This window comes from Schistocerca piceifrons, chromosome 2, assembly GCF_021461385.2.
Source record: "Schistocerca piceifrons isolate TAMUIC-IGC-003096 chromosome 2, iqSchPice1.1, whole genome shotgun sequence".
Taxonomy (NCBI): Eukaryota; Metazoa; Arthropoda; class Insecta; order Orthoptera; family Acrididae; genus Schistocerca; species Schistocerca piceifrons.
Window position 1 is genome coordinate 701,911,025 of NC_060139.1, and position 22,845 is coordinate 701,933,869.

Genomic DNA, 22,845 nt, shown 5'->3' on the forward strand with positions numbered 1-22,845 from the left:
GACACTCCAGTGAGTGGGGAGAATGTAGACCAGAGCGGTTTGCATAGTTAGACAGTGGAGTGCGGGGGCTCCCCACATGAGGAGGGTGGCCACATTCACCAAAGGTGTGCGTGGCAAGGCATCATGAGGACATGTGGCAGAACTTCAAGCAACAGAAGCAATGCACGGGAGGTGGAATGAATGGTTTGGTGTCACACCTGTATACCATGACCTTGACTTTCTTGGGCAGGGTATGCCCCCAAAGGCCAGGATGAAAGTGCCAATGTAGGACCTCTCTGGAAATCCTAGACGAAATGAACGCCATGTCGTCCCAGATTAGCTCCAAATTCATCACTGGAATGGAGGAGAAGGTCCCTATGGAAAATTACACCCTGTAATAATGAGAAACTTTTGAGCACTGATATTCACCGAGATGTCTCCTAAATGGTTACAGGCATGGAGGGAGGCCGACTGGCTGGCAGAACTTGCCTTTATAAAGAGGGAGCCAAATCTCATCTAATTGTAGGACTCAACTTCACCGAACTTGTTCTCAACCTTTTTTTTTTTTTAAGAAAAGGGGGTGCACTTGGTGGTGGCAAAGATCACCCCGTCGGTCCTGGTACAGACCAGGAACTGTGGAAAGGGTTCTCCCCCAAGCTGGTTGGCTTGGCCCTCCTACCAGGGAGTAGCCAAGAGGAAAAGCCAGGAAGGTAGTGACAGAACTGAGACAGAACTATTCCTAGGAAGAGACACAGCCGCAGAAGAGTGGCCAGAGAGTTTAAACTGTTTCGTGTGCCAAACGTCTGCCCTGGTACCATCCAATCCGATCTTGGGCTTGGCGCCACACAGCCACAGCAACAGCCGCCTGTCATGATGGTCACTGCCGGGAGTTCCAATGCCCAGAAAAGATAGGTAACCACTCCTAAGCCTCCACAAGGCATTCACAGTGCAGGTACCAGCAGTTTGACCCCTGTGTTGTCAGGGGCTCGGCCAGGTGGGTACATAACGGCCTCACCACATGGACTGGCTACTGAGCAGGTGACCTAGCAAGAAAGCTAAAGGGCTATGGCGGGTAGGGAGAGGAAGGGGGAAAAGGGAGTGGGAGAGGAAGAAGATAGGGAGAGGAGCCCCCACCACAGACGCAGGGATGAAGTCCTGGCTCACATAACAAATGTCAAATTTAGAGATGGACATCAAATCCCTAAGGGGAACCAAAAAAGAAAAGCTGAAAAAGGAGGAAGAAAAGCAAACAAACCAAAATCACAATACGAAACAAAGTCAGAAGAGAATAGCCGGGCTGATATTAACAAGAACACCACGAGAGGGAACAGAAGCGGCAAAGGGAAAGGATTAAGGGCAGGGAGGGAGAAGGAAGGGTAAGGTAAAGTAGTCTGGAAAAGAATAAAGTCTGAAATAACTCTGGGACCAGAGCATGCCATACACATACTCACAAAAGAGCTGTGTGCCCTATGGGGCCATATCTGACAGACAGAAACTGCAGATAAATTTTTTATACTGATACTTCTATGGTAGTTTATTCACATTATTAACAATATCAGATAATAGGGCTTAGTTTTATGTAGTCAGTATCTCCTGTTCAAGTGGATTAATTTATAATTGCACTATTTATGTCCAGATGTTGCTGTTTCTTTTTGATAATCTTTTTCTCTTTATGCCTTGGATTACCATACACCTAGTTTTATAATCTCTTTGTATGTGACTTTAATGTGTGAAATAAAATATTGTTTTCTTCTGACAAATCAGATTTATATATATGACTTCTTCAGCTCTGTTAACCTGACTGATAAATGTGGTATGCTGGGATCACTGACAGTTTAGGAGAATGGAATTAATTAGTGGTAGATCCCTGAATATGTACTGTGAATGTAATTTTATATACTGGTATTGTTGGGCACTTTATTCACATATGGCATAAAGTAAGCAATGACATTATTGTTATTTATGTTCAGATGCTCTTGGTCTCTTCTTGTAGCTTTCTTGTTATAATTTAGTTTATAGCATACCAATGTATGATTTGAATCTAGTTTTACTTTGGTACACAAGATTTATCGTTTAGCCTTTTACTTAAGACTTGAAATTTGAGCTGTTTTTGTTACATGAGTGTCCTGATCCTTTCTGTATAGTCTAACTGTTCTTCACTGGGACATAATAATACAAGTATGATGTCATTTAGATTTTGTACCTGGAAGCAGGAGGAGGAGAACATACACAAAGAATAGGTATTAAATAGGCAAGCTTTCAGAAAGAGAGGCTCGTTCTTATGGCAGAAGAACTGAAGAGGAAGGAAGAGGGGTGAAAGAAAAGGACTAGAGAGGTGTAAGAAAAGGGGCAGAGTTTGGAAAAGTCACCACAACGCCGGGGCAGGGGAGACTTACTGGACAGGATGAGAAGGAAAGACTGACTCATTAACATTTTTGTTGTTATATCATTTAGATTTTACACTATGTACGTGATTGCTTTTATTATTTATTAATGTTTTAATAGAATATGATTTTCATTTACATGTTCCAGTATTTTCCCTTTTAACAGACCTATGCACATGTGTGAAATCAGAACCAAATTTTAGATTATGGCTGATACTAACCATTTTCCAAACTTTTTGCTCGAGTAAGACATTGCCAGTAAGAAATTTTTACTATACTTCTTTTGACTTTATATGTATAGTTACAATCCTAGTTTCATTAATAGTTCATTTTTCCACAGAGTGTATGTTTCTTTTTGATGATGTGTGTTGTACTTCACTTTATTCTCAGTTCGTCTTCGACCATACGATCTTTGGCCAAGCTTGGGTCGCAGTTGTGACCTAGACTATCAGTAGGCTACTTGTTGTCTGAACTGATGCTGTAAGGAAGAGGATTTACATTTTGCAAGTCATTCTATGCTGTTCATGTCATGTTTGAAAACATGAATGTCATGTGATGTTACCTTTGTAAAAGATATTTTTTGTAAATATTTAAAATCTACAATCAGAATTTTCTGTGTAAATTGTATTTCAATGTTCGCTATTTTTTTCTTGATTTTGTTTTATGAATACAGCACTGTGAATGGTCTTATGGCTGAAACTGGTTGTGAATAAACTGATTTACAAGACGGCATTGACATTTCTTGCTAAAAGATTCTACATGTTTCATCCAATGACCCTACTACACTATGGAGAAGAGGGAGTCTTAACATTCTGCAACCCTACGCCTGTCAAAGCATTGCAAAACGACTGAGAGGTACTGGTAAAATAACTCTGCCACCCTCTAATATTTGTTTTCCCTGTCTTGTATGATACCTTTTTCCAACGAAAAGCTTCGAAAAGGAAGACTGACTTGACATGTGTCGTCATATCCCAGCTGAAGAACTATATTTCTATACCAACTACCAAATGAATAGCTGATTTGCATGTCCATGTGGTAAAATGCATGTATCGAAGACGCAAAATTTAATGCTGGATGTACATGTTTAGAGTAATTAAGCTGCAATGGTGTTAAATTTTTCAGTGTCTTGTGCTGCTGCTTGTGCAGATTTGGATTCCTATTTCTGCAATGATTAATATAGAAAAATCAACCTGTTTCAGCAATACAATACTGCTATTTCATTAGTCCAAGAAAACTGAATTAGTACTTTTTGAAAGGATTATTTAAGCAATTGTGCAATAACTGTCACAGAAATATGTAGTGGCATTTCACCTCGACTGTACTACCACACATCCAAAACTCCTACGTAGGTAAGTATAAAAGAAGTTTCTTTGTTCTCCTGTAAAATTTGCTTTGTATTAGTTAGAATACTGATCAGGTGGAAAATTCCACTGTTCTGCTGCATTCTGAATATTTTTTTGAGAACACAAAACAAGACGCAATTTCCCTTCTGTCACAGGATTATACGTGCCTCCACTTAGAGAAGCAACTTCAACTTCAATTAGATGAAACATTTCATTTCACTGTTTGCTTACTGTTCTTTACAGTTTTACCAAAGGAAGGTGCTCAGTGTGAAAAACACCAGAACAGTTCCCATGTCTCTTGGCACACACTTACATGTGAGAAGACAAGGGTTTCCATAACCCATGTCCCTACTGTGGCAGTTAGTGTCTGCAGCAACTGCTTCACAGCTAAATCATTTATGAATCAGTGTCCCATTTTCTAACCAATAAGAGCTACTGTTTTATTTATGATGGAATGATATTTTATATAAAAGTTGTCTGTCCAACTGAAACAAAATTTGGTGCTTACATCTGAACAGCAGTTGAGGATTATATCAAGTAAACTGAGTACTTGTGTTATTACAATAGCTTCTACAAGAAGGTCTATCAGCATATCAATCACCTATATTATTAAATGGCTAACTTCGTGCACAGTTCCAGTTACAGGTTGCCTATTTAATGGCTTTTGCTGGCTGCATTTTAAAAAAATTTAAATGTAGTCATAAACTGATCATTAAGAGGTATAATTTATATTAAAAGTTTAGCACACTTCAGTTAGTAACACACAATAATTTTTTTCTCTCCTGAAATTGCAGATAGATGTTGAAATTTCATGACAATATAGTTTGAAGTTTGCACTATGGAGGGTATTTTGTTTTCATATGCAGCTCTAGCGAGAGAAACTGGGACTACAAAACGAACAAGGCACGCATGATACTGTCATCAACTTGTGAAGAGCAGAGAAGTGTTTCGATATTTGTGGACCAAATTATATTAAACAGAGTGAAATTCTCAGGGAAATGTGTGAGGACAACCATACCGATCATAGCAATGTCTCCAGGTGGTGTACATTCTTCCAGGAGGGCCATGTGAACCTTAGTGATTCACCACAGTGGGTGGCCAGTATTAAGCTGCAACCCCACAGAATGTTGGTGTCATTGAGGTAGCAATTTTTAACAACTGTGAACTTTATCATGGCAGTTCAATATTTCCTATGGTGCAGTGTACAATATTGTTCATGACATGTTGAAATTTCATGCTGGGTGCCTCAGAACCTGACAGACAACCACAAGGACCAGCGAATGATGACAAACTTGGATCATTTAATGCATTATGCTGCAGAATGGCATGAATTTTTAAAGGTATCATCACTGATGATGAGTCGTGGACATACCAATACACACCCGAAGCCAAGCAAGCCTTTATGGAACAGAAATATGCTGGTTCTCCATCACAAAAAACATTCAAAGTGACCCAGTCTGCTAGGAAAGTGTTTGTGACAGTGTTTTGGGATATGTATGGTATGTTACTGGTGGACTTTACTGAACATGAGACCACTGTGAAGGCTGCAGACTGTGTAAAAACTTTGGTTACGCTGCGTCGTGTCCTTTGTGACAAATGCCACAACATTAATGCTGACAGTCAAACTTCATGACAATGCTTGCCTCCATGTTGCTATTCTGGTTTGTGAGAAAATTGAAAAATTTGGGTGCCAGGTGAACATCCACCATACAGCCCAGACCTTGCACCATTGGACTGTCAACTGTTTGGTCCCATGAAGAAAGTCCTGGTCAGCCAACATTTTGTGACATGTGGAAGTGAAGTCAGCAGTCTGCAGATGGCTACACTCCAACCAACTGGACTTGTATGCACAGGGCATACTGAAACTGGTACCATGATGGCAAAAATGTGCTGAGGATGTTGGAAACTATGTGGGAACGAAGATACAAGATGTAAGTACATTTGTCATTTTTTTGTTTTGTCACTTATTAAACTGTTTGGTAAAAGAATTATTGTGCACTACTTTCCAGTTTTCCTTAGTATATGTCTTGAGACAGTATAACTCATGGCGTGCAAATTACCCAGACTATATTCAACCAGTATTCGAGGAAAAGAACTTAAGTGATTTCCAACAAACATGGCATATAATTTTAAACTTCTCTGAAAGTTATTCTCTCTGACACCCTCACGAAACAGTGAAAGAAAAGAAGTTTATCACTTACAAAATTTTCACTGTTCATGCTGTAAAACAGCAGCATCAGGTACAAAGTTTTAATTTATGACTTAATTACTACTAACTTTATTCACAACACATTTTGTAGACAATATCCACATACACTGAGACAATTCATGGAATAGTGATACGCACATATACAGATGGCAGTAGAATCGTGTACACAAGGCATAAAAGGGCATTGCCGTGGCGGAGCTGTCATTTGTACTCAGGGGATCCACGTGAAATAGTGATTATGGCTACATGACGGAAATTAACAGACTCTGAATGCAGAATGGTAGTTAAAGGAACGCTCATGGGATATTCCATTTTGGAAATCGTTAGGTAATTCAATATTCCAAGACACACAGTGCCAAAAGTGTGGCAAGAATACCAAATTTCAGGCATTACCTCTAACTATGGATAACACCACTGCCAATGGCCTTCAATCCAACAACTGAGAGCAACAGTCTCTGCATAGAGTTAGTTGTCAGTGCTAACAGATAAGCAACACTTCATGAAATAATCACTAAAGTAAATGTGGAACATACGATTAACTTATCTATTAGGACAGTGCAGCAAAGTTTTGCGTTAATGGGCTGTGATAGACAATTAACAAAAGTACCCTATATGGCTGGAAAATTGTGGCCTGGGCAGATGAGTTTTTACTCCAGTTGGTAAAAGCTGATGGTAAGGGTTGAGTAGGGCGCACAGATCCTATGTAGCCATCAACCCAAGTTGTCAAGGCTCTGTGCAAGCTGCTGGTGGCTTCATAATGGTGTGGGCTACATTTACATGGAATGGACTGGGTCGTCAGATTCAACTGAACTGATCACTGACTGGAAATGGTTATTCCTGGCTACTTGGAGACCTTCTTCAGGCATTCATGGACTTCATGTTCCCAAACAATGACAGAATGTTTATGGATGACAACATGCTACGTCACCAGGCCACAATTCTTTGTGAATGATTTGAAGAAATATTCTCTATAATTTGAGTGAATGGTTTGGCCACCCAAATCACCCAACATGAAACCCAACGAATATTTATGTTACATAACTGATACATCAATTTGCGCACAAAACTCTGACTGGAAACACTTTCACAATTGTGGATGGTTGCACCATGCTGGGCAAAAGGAGGCATCCCATGACTTGTCACCTCAGTGTATACCACTGAATGCACCTGCAACATTATATCATTGTACAGCATATAGTTCAGGAGATATTATGCACATAAATATTGAGATGTGTGAAAAACTAGTTTTTCTTAAAACGGAGAGCATATTATCCACACTATACTCGTGCACTGTTTGGCAATGAGAGCAATGGTGACTTCCAAACAACTTGAAGCATACAATTAAACTTTTGGTTTTGATTTTCTCATTAGTTTATGAATGGATAATCCAAAATTAATGGGACCAACACAATTAGGGTTTTGTGTCTTCAACCATAAAGGTTTTACATGCTTAGTGCCAAATATTTAATGCATGAATTCATTTGTAAAGTTATGAGACTTTGAAGCTATTTTATACATGAAAATTTGAGCCTTTAAAGAAATCGTGGGTGGGGAGAGGGATTATTTGCTCTTATACATACAGGATGTTCACATGGTTGAAAATTGTACTTTACCTCTTCCACTACCGCGTCCTCTCTGAGCCTGGCCTCCTCTGCCTTTCATTTCTCCACGGCCACGACCTTTCACTAATGTATCTTCCTTAACCATGTCAATTACTTCATCTGGAATTCGCAAGTATTTAATTGTGCTGCCTCTGATATAGCATTCTGGCATTCTCCAGAACTTGTCACCATCCTGTAAATAGTTTGAATAAAGTGAAACTATAAGAACATCATTACAATAAATATAATGAAAGCTTTGAATGCGCATGATGATGATGATCACTGACGAAATCTGACGATCGGGTAACATAGAGGGCCAACTGCATAAACAGTGCCGACTACAGATCAGTTTTAGTCAATGTTCAGAAAAGTGTTGACCTAAACTAAACAAGACATGCATGGCAACACTTAAATTTAGCTATCGACATATTAACCGTGTTTCAACCACTGATGCTGATCATACATCATAGATATGCAGTATTCTTTATTTTGGGTTTCTTGATGTAAAGATGGAAGAAAATGAGTCAAGGAAATTTCCAAAAGTAAATGAAAAAGAAAAATATAATTCTCAGCAATTAAAACTCTTTAGCATAAAACACCATCCACCACAGTGACCCAGAACATCAGGGAAGCAGCAAGTGGAATATTCAGGCAGCATGGTTTCAAACAATGTTATGACACTTCCTCACATTAAATTTGTGTGCCAGACTATGACCCAAACCTGGGACTTTTGCTCTCCCTACTGAGCTATCCAAGCACAACTCTCAACCCAAGCGTGCAGCTTCACTTATTCCAGTATCTAATATCCTATCTTCAAAACTTCACAGAATGTCCTGCATACCTTGCAGGATTAGAACTTACGGAAAGAAGGAATGAAGGATAATCCGGAGAAATTGCTTAGGCACAGGCTAGAAGATTGCTTGCAGAAAGTGTTGGGTGGGTAGTGACTCGTGCTTTGATGTATCAGTCGGTAGAGCACTTGCTCACAAAAGGAAAAGGTCATATATTCCAGTCACCGTCCAGCATACAGTTTTAGTCTGCCAAGAAATTTCAATTTAATGCACACACTGCTACACAGTGAAAATTTTTCTGGCTATGTACTTAATAATTATCTTCACAACTAACTAAATAACTAACATTATAGACAATATATCATTTGGCAGCTCATAATTCACAGATACCCAGCATAGGTTGTTTAGGGACGAGGTCAGTTACAACACAAACTGTAGAAGGCTATAGTGTCATATCAGACTTTCGGAAGTTTTCTGAACATACTGGAAACATGTTACATATCACCGGTCATGGATTTAGCAGTTTTCTCAAAAGTTTGAATAGTCCACAAGTTCAGAGTTGTCCTCTACCTGAAAGTTGGTTTGGCCACAACAGTTATTTACTGGGCACAGTCCTTTTGGAGGTAGTGTACCACTGCTTTCTCTGACCTTTCATCAGGCTTACCTGTCCAGATATATGGGGAGCTACAGTTTAATGTGGACACCAAACAAGAGTGGGGATGACGACGACGACAAGAGGGTGGGGGGGACACTTCAGATTAGCAGGAATTGACCCCCCTGACCTTCAGAAAAATAGTCCTGCACGCAACCTTGGAGCCATCAAGACTTAACTCTATTTTTCAACTGGCCAATAAACATGACTACTGACTGATTTCTATGTCTTATTACATCTGTTGATCAGCTTATCTACAATTGTCACAGCTGTTTGAGCAAATGTTCGATCGTTAAAACTTTAATACCAATTGGCTGAAATTAGGTCCAAGTGTGTCCTCTACAGTGTTTCCTTCCTGACTAGGAATATGGTGTCTTGCTGCCATAACGTTATGTTATGAGAGTAATTAGTCACTACGTATGCCACATAAAATAGTGAAGTTAAAATGACCACTACGGAAGACACAAGTGTCTATCAGCCTTTACCAGAAATCCGCCTTTTGACTCTTGTGGCTGATTTGGAACAACTAATGGAATTCATCCATGAACTTTTTTTGCTCTCTTTAATTGTCTGACATGCTTTTGGCCTCACAAATGACAGTCTGCTAGGTTCTACCCTGACAATTTGATCTTCAAATTTGCAGTGCCTCGTGCCTGGGCTCACAAACAACAGTCTGTTACATTCTGTCCTGACAGCGTGATCTTTGAATCTGCAGTGCCTCAAGCCTGAGTTTGATTGCACTGCAACACTTGTTTCCTGAGAGAAAAGGCTGGTTCTTAGTGTGCTTTGAGTGGTTTTAGTGTGGATGTCTCAGCAGCTTGGCAGATCACACTGAATATGACCCACACAGTCCTGGAGGCTGTCATGTCCAAACCTAGTTAACAGGCCATGAAATATGTACTTTATTCTGCAGAGTACCCACTTCAGTAGCTTCATGTCTAGGTTGCTTGTCTCAAAAGTGAGTGTAGATAAGGAAGTGGTCGTCTGTGTGAAGATCAATGTCCACTTCCCATTCCACAACATCTGTGAGGGTAGGTGAACAATTGCAAAAGGTCAGTGGCTACTGAGAGCGCAAGTGAACAGAAGGAAAGGCTAATGGCCAAGAATGAATCTGTGGCTCAGCTGAAATGCATCACTTAACTTCTGTTCATAAGACATTTGTCTCTCTCATAACACAACTCTCAAGAACTCAAGTACTGCAGCAGCTGTTGTTGTTGGAACCTCAAAGCACACAGCAAACATTAACTTCCTCAACAAACAGGAATGGCTGAAACTTGTTTACCTAGTTCTAACAGACTATCTTTAACATATGGATTGTGAGGCAGTAAGTACCCAGCACGTGTGCTAATTTTCAACAATGACAACAGCTACTGTCTGCAAGCTTGCACTGACTGGGAAGGAAATAAATTGTAGGGTCTGTCATAATACAATCAGGCCATGAAAGGTGGTTCCTCAGGAAGAAAGGAGCAGATAGCAAATTCAATTCTTTACAGATTTGACAACAGTGGGAATAAACGAGGTGTGTTATAAGTTACTAATGAATGACGCTACCCCACACTTAGCCCTGTTGTTGCTAATCTCAACTTTCTTGGGGAGAGAGAGCTTCTACCACTAGGCATTGGAAGTTTTGTAGTGCCTCTCCTGCACATACATTTAAAGTGTTTCTACATTGTTTTTTTCGGTACAAGGAGCTGGAGCTGCTGCTTGTGAGTTCTACATCTACATTCCACAGGCCACTTTACAATATGTGGTAGGGATACCTCTGATACCACTGTAATTTTCCACCTCCTCTGTTCCATTTGCTAATGATGCATGGGGAGAATGACTGTCAATGGACTTCCATGTAAGTTCTAATTCTTTGTATCTTTTCATCAGGGTCATTCTGCAAAAAATGTGGGAAGAACTAACATTCTGCCTAATTCTTTGAATGAATGCTCTCAATTTCTACAGAAACCTTCTCTGCGACACATAGCACTTCTTGTAGCAACTGCCACTGGAGTTTGTTGAGCTTCTCTATAACACTCTTGCATTTACTACAAGAACCCGTAATTAAATTTGTCATTCTTAGCCGGACCTTCTCTTTCTCTCTTATCAATGCTACTTGGTAAAGGTCCCAGACTAATCAATGCGTCAAACAAGTGTTTTGTAAGCCAATTCTTTAATGGATGAATTACATTCCTGTAAGATTCTTCCACGGAATCCCAGACTGAATCTGTTCATATTTCTCTTAATTATGAGAGGCGCCAACCCGTAATGCTTTTATTTACATATTTTTCTTTGCCATAGTGATGCACTGCAGATAAGGGACAATGTAATTAAACTTTTTGGTCCTCCATCTCCATAACATAGATTAGACCACTCCGCAATGTCAGTGCTTGACAATACAGTTTTCTTCTTTGACTTCGGTCAGCTTGTAGCAGGATGTTTCTCTATACATGGAGGTGATGGTGTTTGTGTGTGCTGCACACACAATGATGCCTTTCTAGATTCTTGAGGTTGAATGTTTCGACTTGGAATACCCATTGGCTTTGGAGTCTCTGGTGGTTGTATCTGCTAGCACATGTACTCAGCCTTGACTCAGATGCCTGAATTGGTGTACAGCATTTCTTTTGATGTTACCGTATTTACTCGAATCTAAGCCGCACTCGAATCTAAGCCGCACCTGAAAAATGAGACTCGAAATCAAGGAAAAAAATTTTTCCCGAATCTAAGCCGCACCTGAAATTTGAGACTCTAAATTCAAGGGGGGAGAAAAGTTTTACGTCGCATCTCCAAATCGAAACAAAGTTCGTCTAGTTGTAATATGAGATACAATTTAGGTCGAATGAATGACGATACAGCTGCAGTAGTTTGGTTCGAGTCGTAAGCTTAGCAGTTACGGTTTACCAGGTAGTCATTGCTACGCGTCACGCGCTCCGTCCGTATTTATACGGATATCCTTCCTTTTTCACGTGCTTCGTCTGGTTTGAATTGATTGCTTATTTTTCTTTGATCTGATAAGTGCCGTTCTCTTTATTATAGGTGTTTACGTCACTCCAAGCTGAAAATGCATTACTGCACTGTGTCATGCATTGTTTGTCGCATTCTGATAGTGCGTGTTTAACGCCTGTCGCCGCTCGCGGCGTGGCTTGCTTTTGTGCGCGCTACCGCCGCTTGCAAATAAAAAATAGAGAGGAGTCGTCTCAGCGAAACATTTGTTGTTACTTACACTACTGCTTTCTTTGATAATGATCAACAAGAACCAAATAACAGACTGCGTATGATAGATGATGTTCTGAACGAAATTTTAGCGAAAATTTTTCTCCGTTCCAAAATCTTTGCAGGCGCCTCTTTAGTTCATTACATTCTGCACAGGAAAGAGACATCTTAGATTTAAAAATCTCGTCACTTGCTGTGCTTCATTTCTGACTGTATCACTATCAGGCATAAGAATAATACGAACATAAACATGACATGATATGTATATTCTTCCCCGTTTGCTGTTGTCTCACTCTAGTTTCGTAGTTTATTAGGCAGACAGGATTTAAATGAGATAGTAGCAAACACGAAACAATACATGGCAAAATGTTTATATTCGTATTAATCTTATGGCGAAGAGAATACTACATGTGATTCACAATTCATAAAAGCTCCTATTAGCAACCATCTCTTCTCACAGGTAGGAAAAAATTCAGAACGTAGAGTTGGCCATATTGACAGACATCCCAAACAGTCTTGCCAGTTGGATTTTCGTAGTACATTGAAATGCTGCTACATTCGAAGATCAACAATACAGAATTTGTATTTACTTCGTTGGATAATGTACCAAAATGCAGTGGTCGAAACTCTGGGCGGAGGAAAAAGGCTCGTCTTCCACTTTTTTTTTTTAAATTTATTTACTGACGCAGAGATTTTTGTGCCAGTATGTATCTTTGTGCCTACAAAGCATGCCTGTGTGGCGCTACATATATTCGACGGCAAAAGTTAGTTGTGGCGGCACCCACCAACATTTTTCAGAACTCCCGCTTGCTTTGCACTCGATTCTAAGCCGCAGGCGGTTTTTTGGATTACAAAAACCGGAAAAAAGTAAATACGGTATGTTTTCTATGAACTGCTGCAAAGGGTGTGGGAAATGTTGGAGGTTGCATGGCCCTTTAGGGCTCTGTAAACCTCGCCATAGTCAACTCTCCTCATCCTCAGTTTCTGATTTTTTTTTCTCTCCTTGGCACAAATACAGCAACCCCTGTTTTATAGGATGTTCATCTGAACAGTTTACACATTTTGGTGGAGAGGTACATGATCAATCTGCTTCATGTACATTTCATCTGCAACTACCATACACTCTTTCAACCTGGAGTGTTAATTCCAACATTTTGGCATTCAAACCACCTTGTCAAGCGTAACTTTGATGCAGATAAACCAAGCTGCAGTATGCCCCAGCAATATGGGGAAGGTTAATGCTAAAACATGTGGCCCATTTACTTTCTTCATTGTCTTCTTTATGTCTGTGAGACATTTGCCCAGTCTTTCTGTTATTTCTTGGGATTAATTTCTATTATACTGTGGAAGGTTATTATACACTGCTGCAGTTAAGGGTGTTCGGCATAAGAATTTCAGTTTCAATATGGTAGTCACCTAATTTTTTGGACACCAGAAGCTTGAACAAACTGTTTGGATGTAGCTGTCTAAACTAGAACAGTGCTGTTACATTTTTTGGCTTTCCAACATCAAGTATTATATTTAAAAACTTTGCAAATAGAGAACAGTGATATCTTTAAAAAGGACTCATCTCTCTTAATTACTATAAATGAATAATTTTGCAAAATTTGTGCCTTGTTATACTCTTTACCAAAAATCCTACAATTTTGTTGTTTTCTTAAGACATCTTTTCATCCAAGGTCTCACTGTTGCCTGTATACTGGTGCTCTCTCTCAGATGGTTTACCCACTCCATCCAGAGTTTTAACAGCAGGAGCTACACAAGTAAATGTCCATCCAGACAGGGCGTAACTTGTCTGGATATTCTTCTAGGAGTGGGTTGTGCCTGCCAGCGAGTATTTTGCTTCAACAGCCATTCATGGCAGACAGGAGGTTTTTGACACTTTAATCATTCAAATGACGTGGTTAATTATACCAATATCACTTCTCTCTTAAATGCACAATATTCCCATCACACCATATTGTTGTCTCCACAACATGCCCAGGGTTTATGGCAGCAAATGACTAATAGTACTTACCAGCCCAAGGCTTGGAAATAGTACTAGTTCACCAGACCCACACCCAGCCACTATTTCCTGGACTTTGAGGTTAGACTTGCAGTGCAGAAAGGGTAGTACTATTGCATTTCACATGTGGTGGACACAATTGCTTGCATTTTATCTAAGCCACAGACAAAAATCAAGTCAACCAGAGGCAGTTAAAATGTCTGAACTGTTATTATGTTGTGAAGACAATGTGTCTTCAAACATTCAAGAGAACATACTGCTCATTACCAGATCCTGATATATACAGTGTGCCTCCATTGTCACTCTGGAAGGCATTTTGTGTTTTACTAGCACTTCTCCCATTGCTGAAAGGTTAACAAAATATTCGATTAGATGATAAGTTACAACATGACTCCTCTTGTGATAGCTTACAGATCAGTGCTTGATAATGGCTAGGAGCCAAAAGCAGATGTGACAGCAAATATTTGTATACAATTAGAGTTGTGCCCTAACAAAACTGATCACAACAGTTGTGGATGCCCAATATGGAAAGTGATCAAGTATGATAAAATAGGTACCAAAATAGGCAGCTCTTTTTTAGCCTCCCATAGCACAACAGATTGATTTTTGCTATGTTTTGAAGCAGCTAATGCTGGAGGTATTTCAAACATAGGCATTTGCAGTCTCTCTCTCTCTCTCTCTCTCTCTCTCTCTCTCTCTCTCTCTCTCTATGTCAATCCAATGATTACAGGCTACATTCTGTAAGAAGATCCACAACAGCTTGCAGAGCTGTTGCCAACTTTCAACTGTGAAGCATTAATGGCTGCTGGCACAACGGCTGCCATTTATAGAGCTGTGGTTTACGTAGGCCCACAACAAAGCTGCCACACCCAGCCCACTGCAACTGTCAGGGGTCAACTTATGTAACTCAACTGTAGTTGTAAATGCCTGTGCCACACAGTAGGGTTGCAAATTACACGATACACGGAGCTGCAGATGGAAGTGTAATTGTGTCCCTGATTATGAGGAAAAATTTGTCCAATAAATGTGGTTATGATCTCAAAAGTAATCCTCTAGGAAGCAGCATTAACCACCACTAGTCTGAATGACTTCCATGGTACTAGAGGGAGCTGTAGAGGGCAAAAACTGTAGAGGAAGACAGAGATTGGAATACGTCAAGCAAATAATTGAGGACGCAGGTTGCAAGTGCTACTCTGAGATGAAGAGGTTAGCACAGGAAAGGAATTCGTGGCGGGCCGCATCAAACCAGTCCGTAGACTGACGACAAAAGTCTGAATACAATAAATCATATTCAAAAATATTGTCACATACTCTCATTTACAGAAGTTAACAAACTTGCAATTATAAATGAACTATTACATGTGTACTACCAAACCCTGTACAAATATAAACAACACAGATAAGAAAAGCACTTGTAAAGCAGCACAAGTACCAGACACCACTCTCATAAAAGCTTTTAAAATCAGATATTAACAATGTCCTTACATACCCTTGATGTACATATAACTTCTCTTAAATTAATGTTCATCCAGTTGTCACAGCTAACTAAGTGGCCGTTGTAGGTCTCGCCATTTTTCAGCTCCACCAACTAAAAGCAATAGAGGTCAATCAGTAACAGCATCATGATTAATACATTTTTGTAATTATTACCATTATTGCCATTTTTCAAGCCTTCAAGTTTTAACTTACCATGGGATGATTCTGTGCTGTCCGAAGTAATGACAGTGGCAACTGAAAAAAGAAAAAAGTGACTTATTTAAACATTTCACTGCAGATATTTTCTTAACTTTCCGTTTAGTATAATTACGATTTTATCCATTACAAAATGCTGTGCAACAACTAAAATTACTCTGAACTCGTCTGAGTTTACGATGACTATATCAGGTCAATGGCAGGAGTATGCCTGACAATAAATAACTTGTTTTAGTCATCAGTCTTCAGATTGGTTTCATGCGGCCCAGTGTGAATTTCTCTACTGTGTCAGTCTTTTCACCTCAGAACAGCACTTGTGCCCTCTGTCCTGAATTATTGGTTGAATGTATTGCAATCTCTGTCTTCCCTTACATTTTTTACCATCTGCAGCTCCCTCTAGCACCCGAGAGGTCATTCCCTGATGTCTCAAGCCATGTCCTCTCCCTTCTCCTTCACCCCATCTTACCAGTCCACCTAATTTTCTACATTCTTCTGTAGCACCATGTGACTCTCCTCTGCATCTGTTTTCCCACTGGCTGTGATTCACTACTATTCAATGCCATGCTCCAAACATACAGTCTCCGAAATTTTTTCCTCAAAGTAAGGCCTATGTTTGATACTAGTGGTCTTCTCTTGACTAGGTCTCCCTTTCTTGCCTGCGTTAGTCTGCTTTTTATGTCCTTCTTGCTTCATCCATCACAGGTTATTTTGATTCCAAGATAGCATGATTCCTTAACTTAATCTACATTGTGATCAATTTTGATGTTAAGCTTTTCACAATTCTCATTATTTTTGTCTTTTCCAGTTTATTATCAATCTGTATTCTATACTCATTGGACTGTTCACTCCATTCAACAGCTCTTGTTTACTTTAATTGAAGACAGCAATGTCATTGGCAAATCTTATCACTGATATCCTTTCACCCTGAACTTTAATCCCATTCTTTAATCTTTCATTTATTTCTGCCATTGCTTCTACATGCATAGACTGAACAGTAGGTGTGAAGAACTGCATCCCTGTCTTAAAACCTTTTTCACCCGAGCACTTCGTTCTCAATCTTCCAACCTTACCGTTCCGTTGCTTCTTGAACATATTGTAGATTATCTGTCTTTCTCTATATCCTACTCCTATTTTTCTTAGAATTTTAAACATTTTGCACTATTTTACATTGTCAAAAACTTTTTCTAGGTTGACAAATCCTATGAGAGTGCTTTGATTTTTCTTCAGTCTTGCTTCCATTATCAACTGTAACATCAGAAATGCCTTTTTGGTGACTTTACCTTTCCTAAAACCAAACTGTGTCATCTAACAGAACCTAATTTTCTTCTCCATTCTTCTGTATATTATGCTTGTCAGAAGCTTGGATGGATAAACAGTTAAGCTGATTATGCGACATTTCTCACTTATCTGCCCTTGCCATCTTCGGAACTGTGTGGATAATTTTTTCCCGGAAGTCTAATGGTGCATTGCCAGTCTCGCAGATCCTAAACACCAACTTTAATAGTCATTTGGTTGCCACTTACTTCAATAATTTTAGAAGTTCCAATGGAATTTTGTCTATCCATTCTGCATTATTTGATTTCAAGCCATCCTTTTAAATTCTGACCAATACCAGTTCACCTATGCCATCTAAATCTACCCCAATTTCTCCTTCTTATGTCATCAGCAAGGCCTCCCTCTCATAGAGGCCTCCAACACACACTTTCCACCCTGTGGCTAAACATGCCTTGGTGCACAGCCAGCACATCTTGGCACAGTGTTACACCGTCCGGGTTATCTGGATACTGCCCACTAATACCAACCTGTCAGAACTCCGGAGATGGGAACTTGCCCTTCAGTATATCCTCTCTTCTCGTTATCCGCCAGGCCTCAACCTCCGCTAATTTCAAGTTGCCGCCGCTCATACCTCACCTGTCTTTCAACAACATCTTTGCCACTGTACTTCTGCCTCGACTGACATCTCTGCCGAAACTCTTTGCCTTTACAAATGTCTGCTTGTGTCTGTGTGTGTGCGGTTGGATATGAGTGTGTGTGTGTGTGTGTGTGTGTGTGTGTGTGTGTGTGTGAGTGCGCGCGCGTATAGCTGTCCTTTTTTCCCCCTAAGGTAAGTCTTTCCACTCCTGGGATTGGAATGACTCCTTACCCTCTCCCTAAAACCCACATCCTTTCATCTTTCCCTCTTCTTCCCTCTTTCCTGACGAAGCAACCAAATGAAAGTGCTGGCAGGTCGACAGACACACAAACAAACACAAACATACACACAAAATTCTAGCTTTCACAACCAACGGTTGCTTCGTCAGGAAAGGCAAGGAGAGGGAAAGACGAAAGGATGTGGGTTTTAAGGGAGAGGATAAGGAGTCATTCCAATCCTGGAAGCGGAAAGACTTACCCTAGGGGGAAAGAAGGACGAGTATACACTCGCACACACACACATATCCATCCACACATATACAAACACAAGCAGACATATTCAAAGGCAAAGAGTTTGGGCAGAGATGTCAGTCGAGGCGGAAGTGCAGAGGCAAAGATGTTGTTGAATGACAGGTGAGGTATGAGTGGCGGCAACTTGAAAGTAGCGGAGATTGAGGCCTGGTGGATAATGGGAAGATAGGATATATTGAAGAGCAAGTTCCCATCTCCGGAGTTCGGATAGGTTGGTGTTAGTGGGTAGTATCCAGATAACCCGGGCGGTGTAACACTGTGCCAAGATGTGCTGGCCGTGCACCAAGGCATGTTTAGCCACAGGGTGATCCTCATTACCAACAAACACTGTCTGCCTGTGTCCATTCATGCGAATGGACAGTTTGTTGCTGGTCATTCCCACATAGAATGCATCACAGTGTAGGCAAGTCAGTTGGTAAATCACGTGGGTGCTTTCACACGTGGCTCTGCCTTTGATCGTGTACACCTTCCGGGTTACAGGACTGGAGTAGGTAGTGGTAGGAGGGTGCATGGGACAGGTTTTACACCGGGGGCAGTTACAAGGATAGGAGCTAGAGAGTAGGGAAGGTGGTTTGGGGATTTCATAGGGATGAACTAACAGGTTACGAAGGTTAGGTGGATGGCGGAAAGACACACTTGGTGGAGTGAGGAGGACTTCATGAAGGATGGATCTCATTTCAGGGCAGGATTTGAGGAAGTCTTATCCCTGCTGGAGAGCCACATTCAGAGTCTGGTCCAGTCCCGGAAAGTATCCTGTCACAAGTGGGGCACTTTTGTGGTTCTTCTGTGGGGGATTCTGGGTTTGAGAGGATGAGGAAGTGGCTCTGGTTATTTGCTTCTGTACCAGGTCGGGAGGGTAGTTGCGGGATGCGAAAGCTGTTGTCAGGTTGTTGGTGTAATGGTTCAGGGATTCCGGACTGGAGCAGATTCGTTTGCCACGAAGACCTAGGCTGTAGGGAAGGGACCGTTTGATGTGGAATGGGTGGCACCTGTCATAATGGAGGTACTGTTGCTTGTTGGTGGGTTTGATGTGGACGGATGTGTGAAGCTGGCCATTGGACAGGTGGAGGTCAACGTCAAGGAAAGTGGCATGGGATTTGGAGTAGGACTAGGTGAATCTGATGGAACCAAAGGAGTTGAGGTTGGAGAGGAAATTCTGGAGTTCTTCTTCACTGTGAGTCCAGATCATGAAGATGTCATCAATAAATCTGTACCAAACTTTGGGTTGGCAGGCCTGGGTAACCAAGAAGGCTTCCTCTAAGCGACCCATGAATAGGTTGGCGTACGAGGGGGCCATCCTGGTACCCATGGCTGCTCTCTTTAATTGTTGGTATGTCTGGCCTTCAAAAGTGAAGAAGTTGTGGGTCAGGATGAAGCTGGCTAAGGTGATGAGGAAAGAGGTTTTAGGTAGGGTGGCAGGTGATCGGCGGGAAAGGAAATGCTCCATCGCAGCGAGGCCCGGGACGTGCGGAATATATGGTGTTTCAAAAATGACCGGTATATTTGAAACGGCAATAAAAACTAAACGAGCAGCGATAGAAATACACCGTTTGTTGCCATATGCTTGGGACAACAGTACATTTTCAGGCAGACAAACTTTCGAAATTACAGTAGTTACAATTTTCAACAACAGATGGCGCTGCGGTCTGGGAAACTCTATAGTACGATATTTTCCACATATCCACCATGCGTAGCAATAATATGGCGTAGTCTCTGAATGAAATTACCCGAAACCTTTGACAACGTGTCTGGCGGAATGGCTTCACATGCAGATGAGATGTACTGCTTCAGCTGTTCAATTGTTTCTGGATTCTGGCAGTACACCTGGTCTTTCAAGTGTCCCAACAGAAAGAAGTCACAGGAGTTCATGTCTGGCGAATAGGGAGGCCAATCCACGCCGCCTCCTGTATGTTTCGGATAGGCCAAAGCAATCACACGATCATCGAAATATTCATTCAGGAAATTAAAGACGTCGGCCGTGCGATGTGGCCGGGCACCATCTTGCATAAACCACGAGGTGTTCACAGTGTCGTCTAAGGCAGTTTGTACCGCCACAAATTCACGAAGAATGTCCAGATAGCGTGATGCAGTAATCGTTTCGGATCTGAAAAATGGGCCAATGATTCCTTTGGAAGAAATGGCGGCCCAGACCAGTACTTTTTGAGGATGCAGGGACGATGGGACTGCAACATGGGGCTTTTCGGTTCCCCATATGCGCCAGTTCTGTTTATTGACGAAGCCGTCCAGGTAAAAATAAGCTTCGTCAGTAAACCAAATGCTGCCCACATGCATATCGCCGTCATCAATCCTGTGCACTATATCGTTAGCGAATGTCTCTCGTGCAGCAATGGTAGCGGTGCTGAGGGGTTGCCGCGTTTGAATTTTGTATGGATAGAGGTGTAAACTCTGGCGCATGAGACGATACGTGGACGTTGGAGTCATTTGGACCGCAGCTGCAACACGGCGAACTGAAACCCGAGGCCGCTGTTGGATCACCTGCTGCACTAGCTGCGCGTTGCCCTCTGTGGTTGCCATACGCGGTCGCCCTACCTTTCCAGCACGTTCATCCGTCACGTTCCCAGTCCGTTGAAATTTTTCAAACAGATCCTTTATTGTATCGCTTTTCGGTCCTTTGGTTACATTAAACCTCCGTTGAAAACTTCGTCTTGTTGCAACAACACTGTGTTCTAGGCGGTGGAATTCCAACACCAGAAAAATCCTCTGTTCTAAGGAATAAACCATGTTGTCTACAGCACACTTGCACGTTGCGAACAGCACATGCTTACAGCAGAAAGACGACGTACAGAATGGCACACCCACAGACTGCGTTGTCTTCTATATCTTTCACATCACTTGCAGCGCCATCTGTTGTTGAAAATTGTAACTACTGTAATTTCGAAAGTTTGTCCGCCTGAAAATGTACTGTTGTCCCAAGCATATTGTAACAAACGGTGTATTTCTATTGCTGCTCGTTTAGTTTTTATTGCCGTTTCAAATATACCGGTCATTTTTGAAACACCCTGTATATATACACACACACACACACACACACACACACACACACACACACACACACACAAAAATCAGTTGGTTTTACTGAGAAATTCATCAATGGAGTAGAAGGAGTTGGCTACCAATAAATCCTTTAGGCTTCTCTTAAACTAAATTTCATTGGTTGTTAAGCTTTTTATGGCTGCTGGCAAGTTATTGAAAATGTGTGTTCCTGAATAATGCACACCTTTTTGTAGAAGACTAAGTGACTTTAAATCCTTGGGAAGATTATTCTTATTTCTAGTACTGATTCCATGAATTGAGCTGTTGGTTTGAAAAAGTGATATATTTTTAATGACAAATTTTATTAAGGAATAAATATATTGGGAAGCAGTAGTTAGTATCCCTAGTTCCCTAAACAGGCTTCTGCAGGATGTTCTTGAGTTCACACCACATAAACTCTTACTGCATGTTTTTGTGCCTGGATAACTTTATCTTGGCTTGATGAATTACCCCAAAAATTAATCCCATGTGACATTATGGAATGAAAGTAAGCATACTATGCCAGCTTTTTCATTTTTATATCCCCTATGTCTGACACAATTCGCATTGCAAATAGGGATTTGTTAAGACGCTTCAGCAGTTGTTGTGTGCTCCTCCCAGTTGAATTTATTACCAAGCTATAATCCCAAGAATTTAACACTGTGCACTTCTTCTATCTTCTTGTCATCGTATGTTAGACATATACTCCTGGGACACCCCTTACAAGTTCTGAACTGCATGTAGTGTGTTTTTTCAAAGTTTAGTGACAAAGAATTGGCTAGGAACCAGTGATTAATGTCCACTAATATTTTATTAGCTGATCTTTCTAAGACTACACTTGATTTGTTATTTATTGCAATGTTTGTATCATTGGCAAACAAAACGAACTTGGCATCTGGTAATGTTACTGATGAAAGGTCATTGATATACGCAAGAAAAAGTAAGGGCCCAAAATGGAACCTTGTGGGACCCTACATGTAATTAGTTCCCAGTTGGATGATGCCTGATAGCTTGATACATGTCTCTTTCCTAATAACACCCTTTGTTTCCTGCCAGAGATATAAGATTTGAACCATTTTGCAGCATTTCCTGTTACACTATAATATTCTAATTTACTTAAAAGAATATTGTGATTTACACAGTCAAATGCCTTTGACAGATCACAAAATATACCAGTTGCCTGCAATTTTTTATCTAATGAATTAAGCACATTTTCACTGTAAGTGTAGATAGCCTTCTCAATATCTGAACTGTTGTGGACTGGCAAGACAGCCAATCGACGGTGACGGGTAGCCGAAAGGCACGCGTTTAAGCTTACGCAGGGTGGCGTGAGGTCTGGAACAGCTCAGGGATATGAGACTAGCAAAAATAGTACGTATCTGTTGGAATACTTAACTTTAATCCATAATTGGTGAACATCGGTCTGACGGTACATGCATCACAAGATAAATAGCAATTGATAATGGCGCCTTGCTAGGTCATAGCAAATGACGTAGCTGAAGGCTATGCTAACTAT

At 40.9% G+C, this 22,845-nt stretch overlaps 1 protein-coding gene across 1 annotated transcript in view; it reads right to left on the reverse strand.

Moving 5' to 3' along the window:
- Positions 1 to 22,845, reverse strand: part of LOC124776544 (U6 snRNA-associated Sm-like protein LSm4) — a 67,551-nt gene that overhangs the window by 10,896 nt on the left and 33,810 nt on the right. The window contains exons 2-4 of the mRNA XM_047251575.1: positions 15,852 to 15,893; positions 15,652 to 15,750; positions 7,529 to 7,709 (exon numbers count right to left, since the gene is read on the reverse strand). Of these exons, the coding sequence (XP_047107531.1) occupies positions 7,529 to 7,709; positions 15,652 to 15,750; positions 15,852 to 15,893 (322 nt within the window). The remainder of the gene's footprint in view (positions 1 to 7,528; positions 7,710 to 15,651; positions 15,751 to 15,851; positions 15,894 to 22,845) is intronic.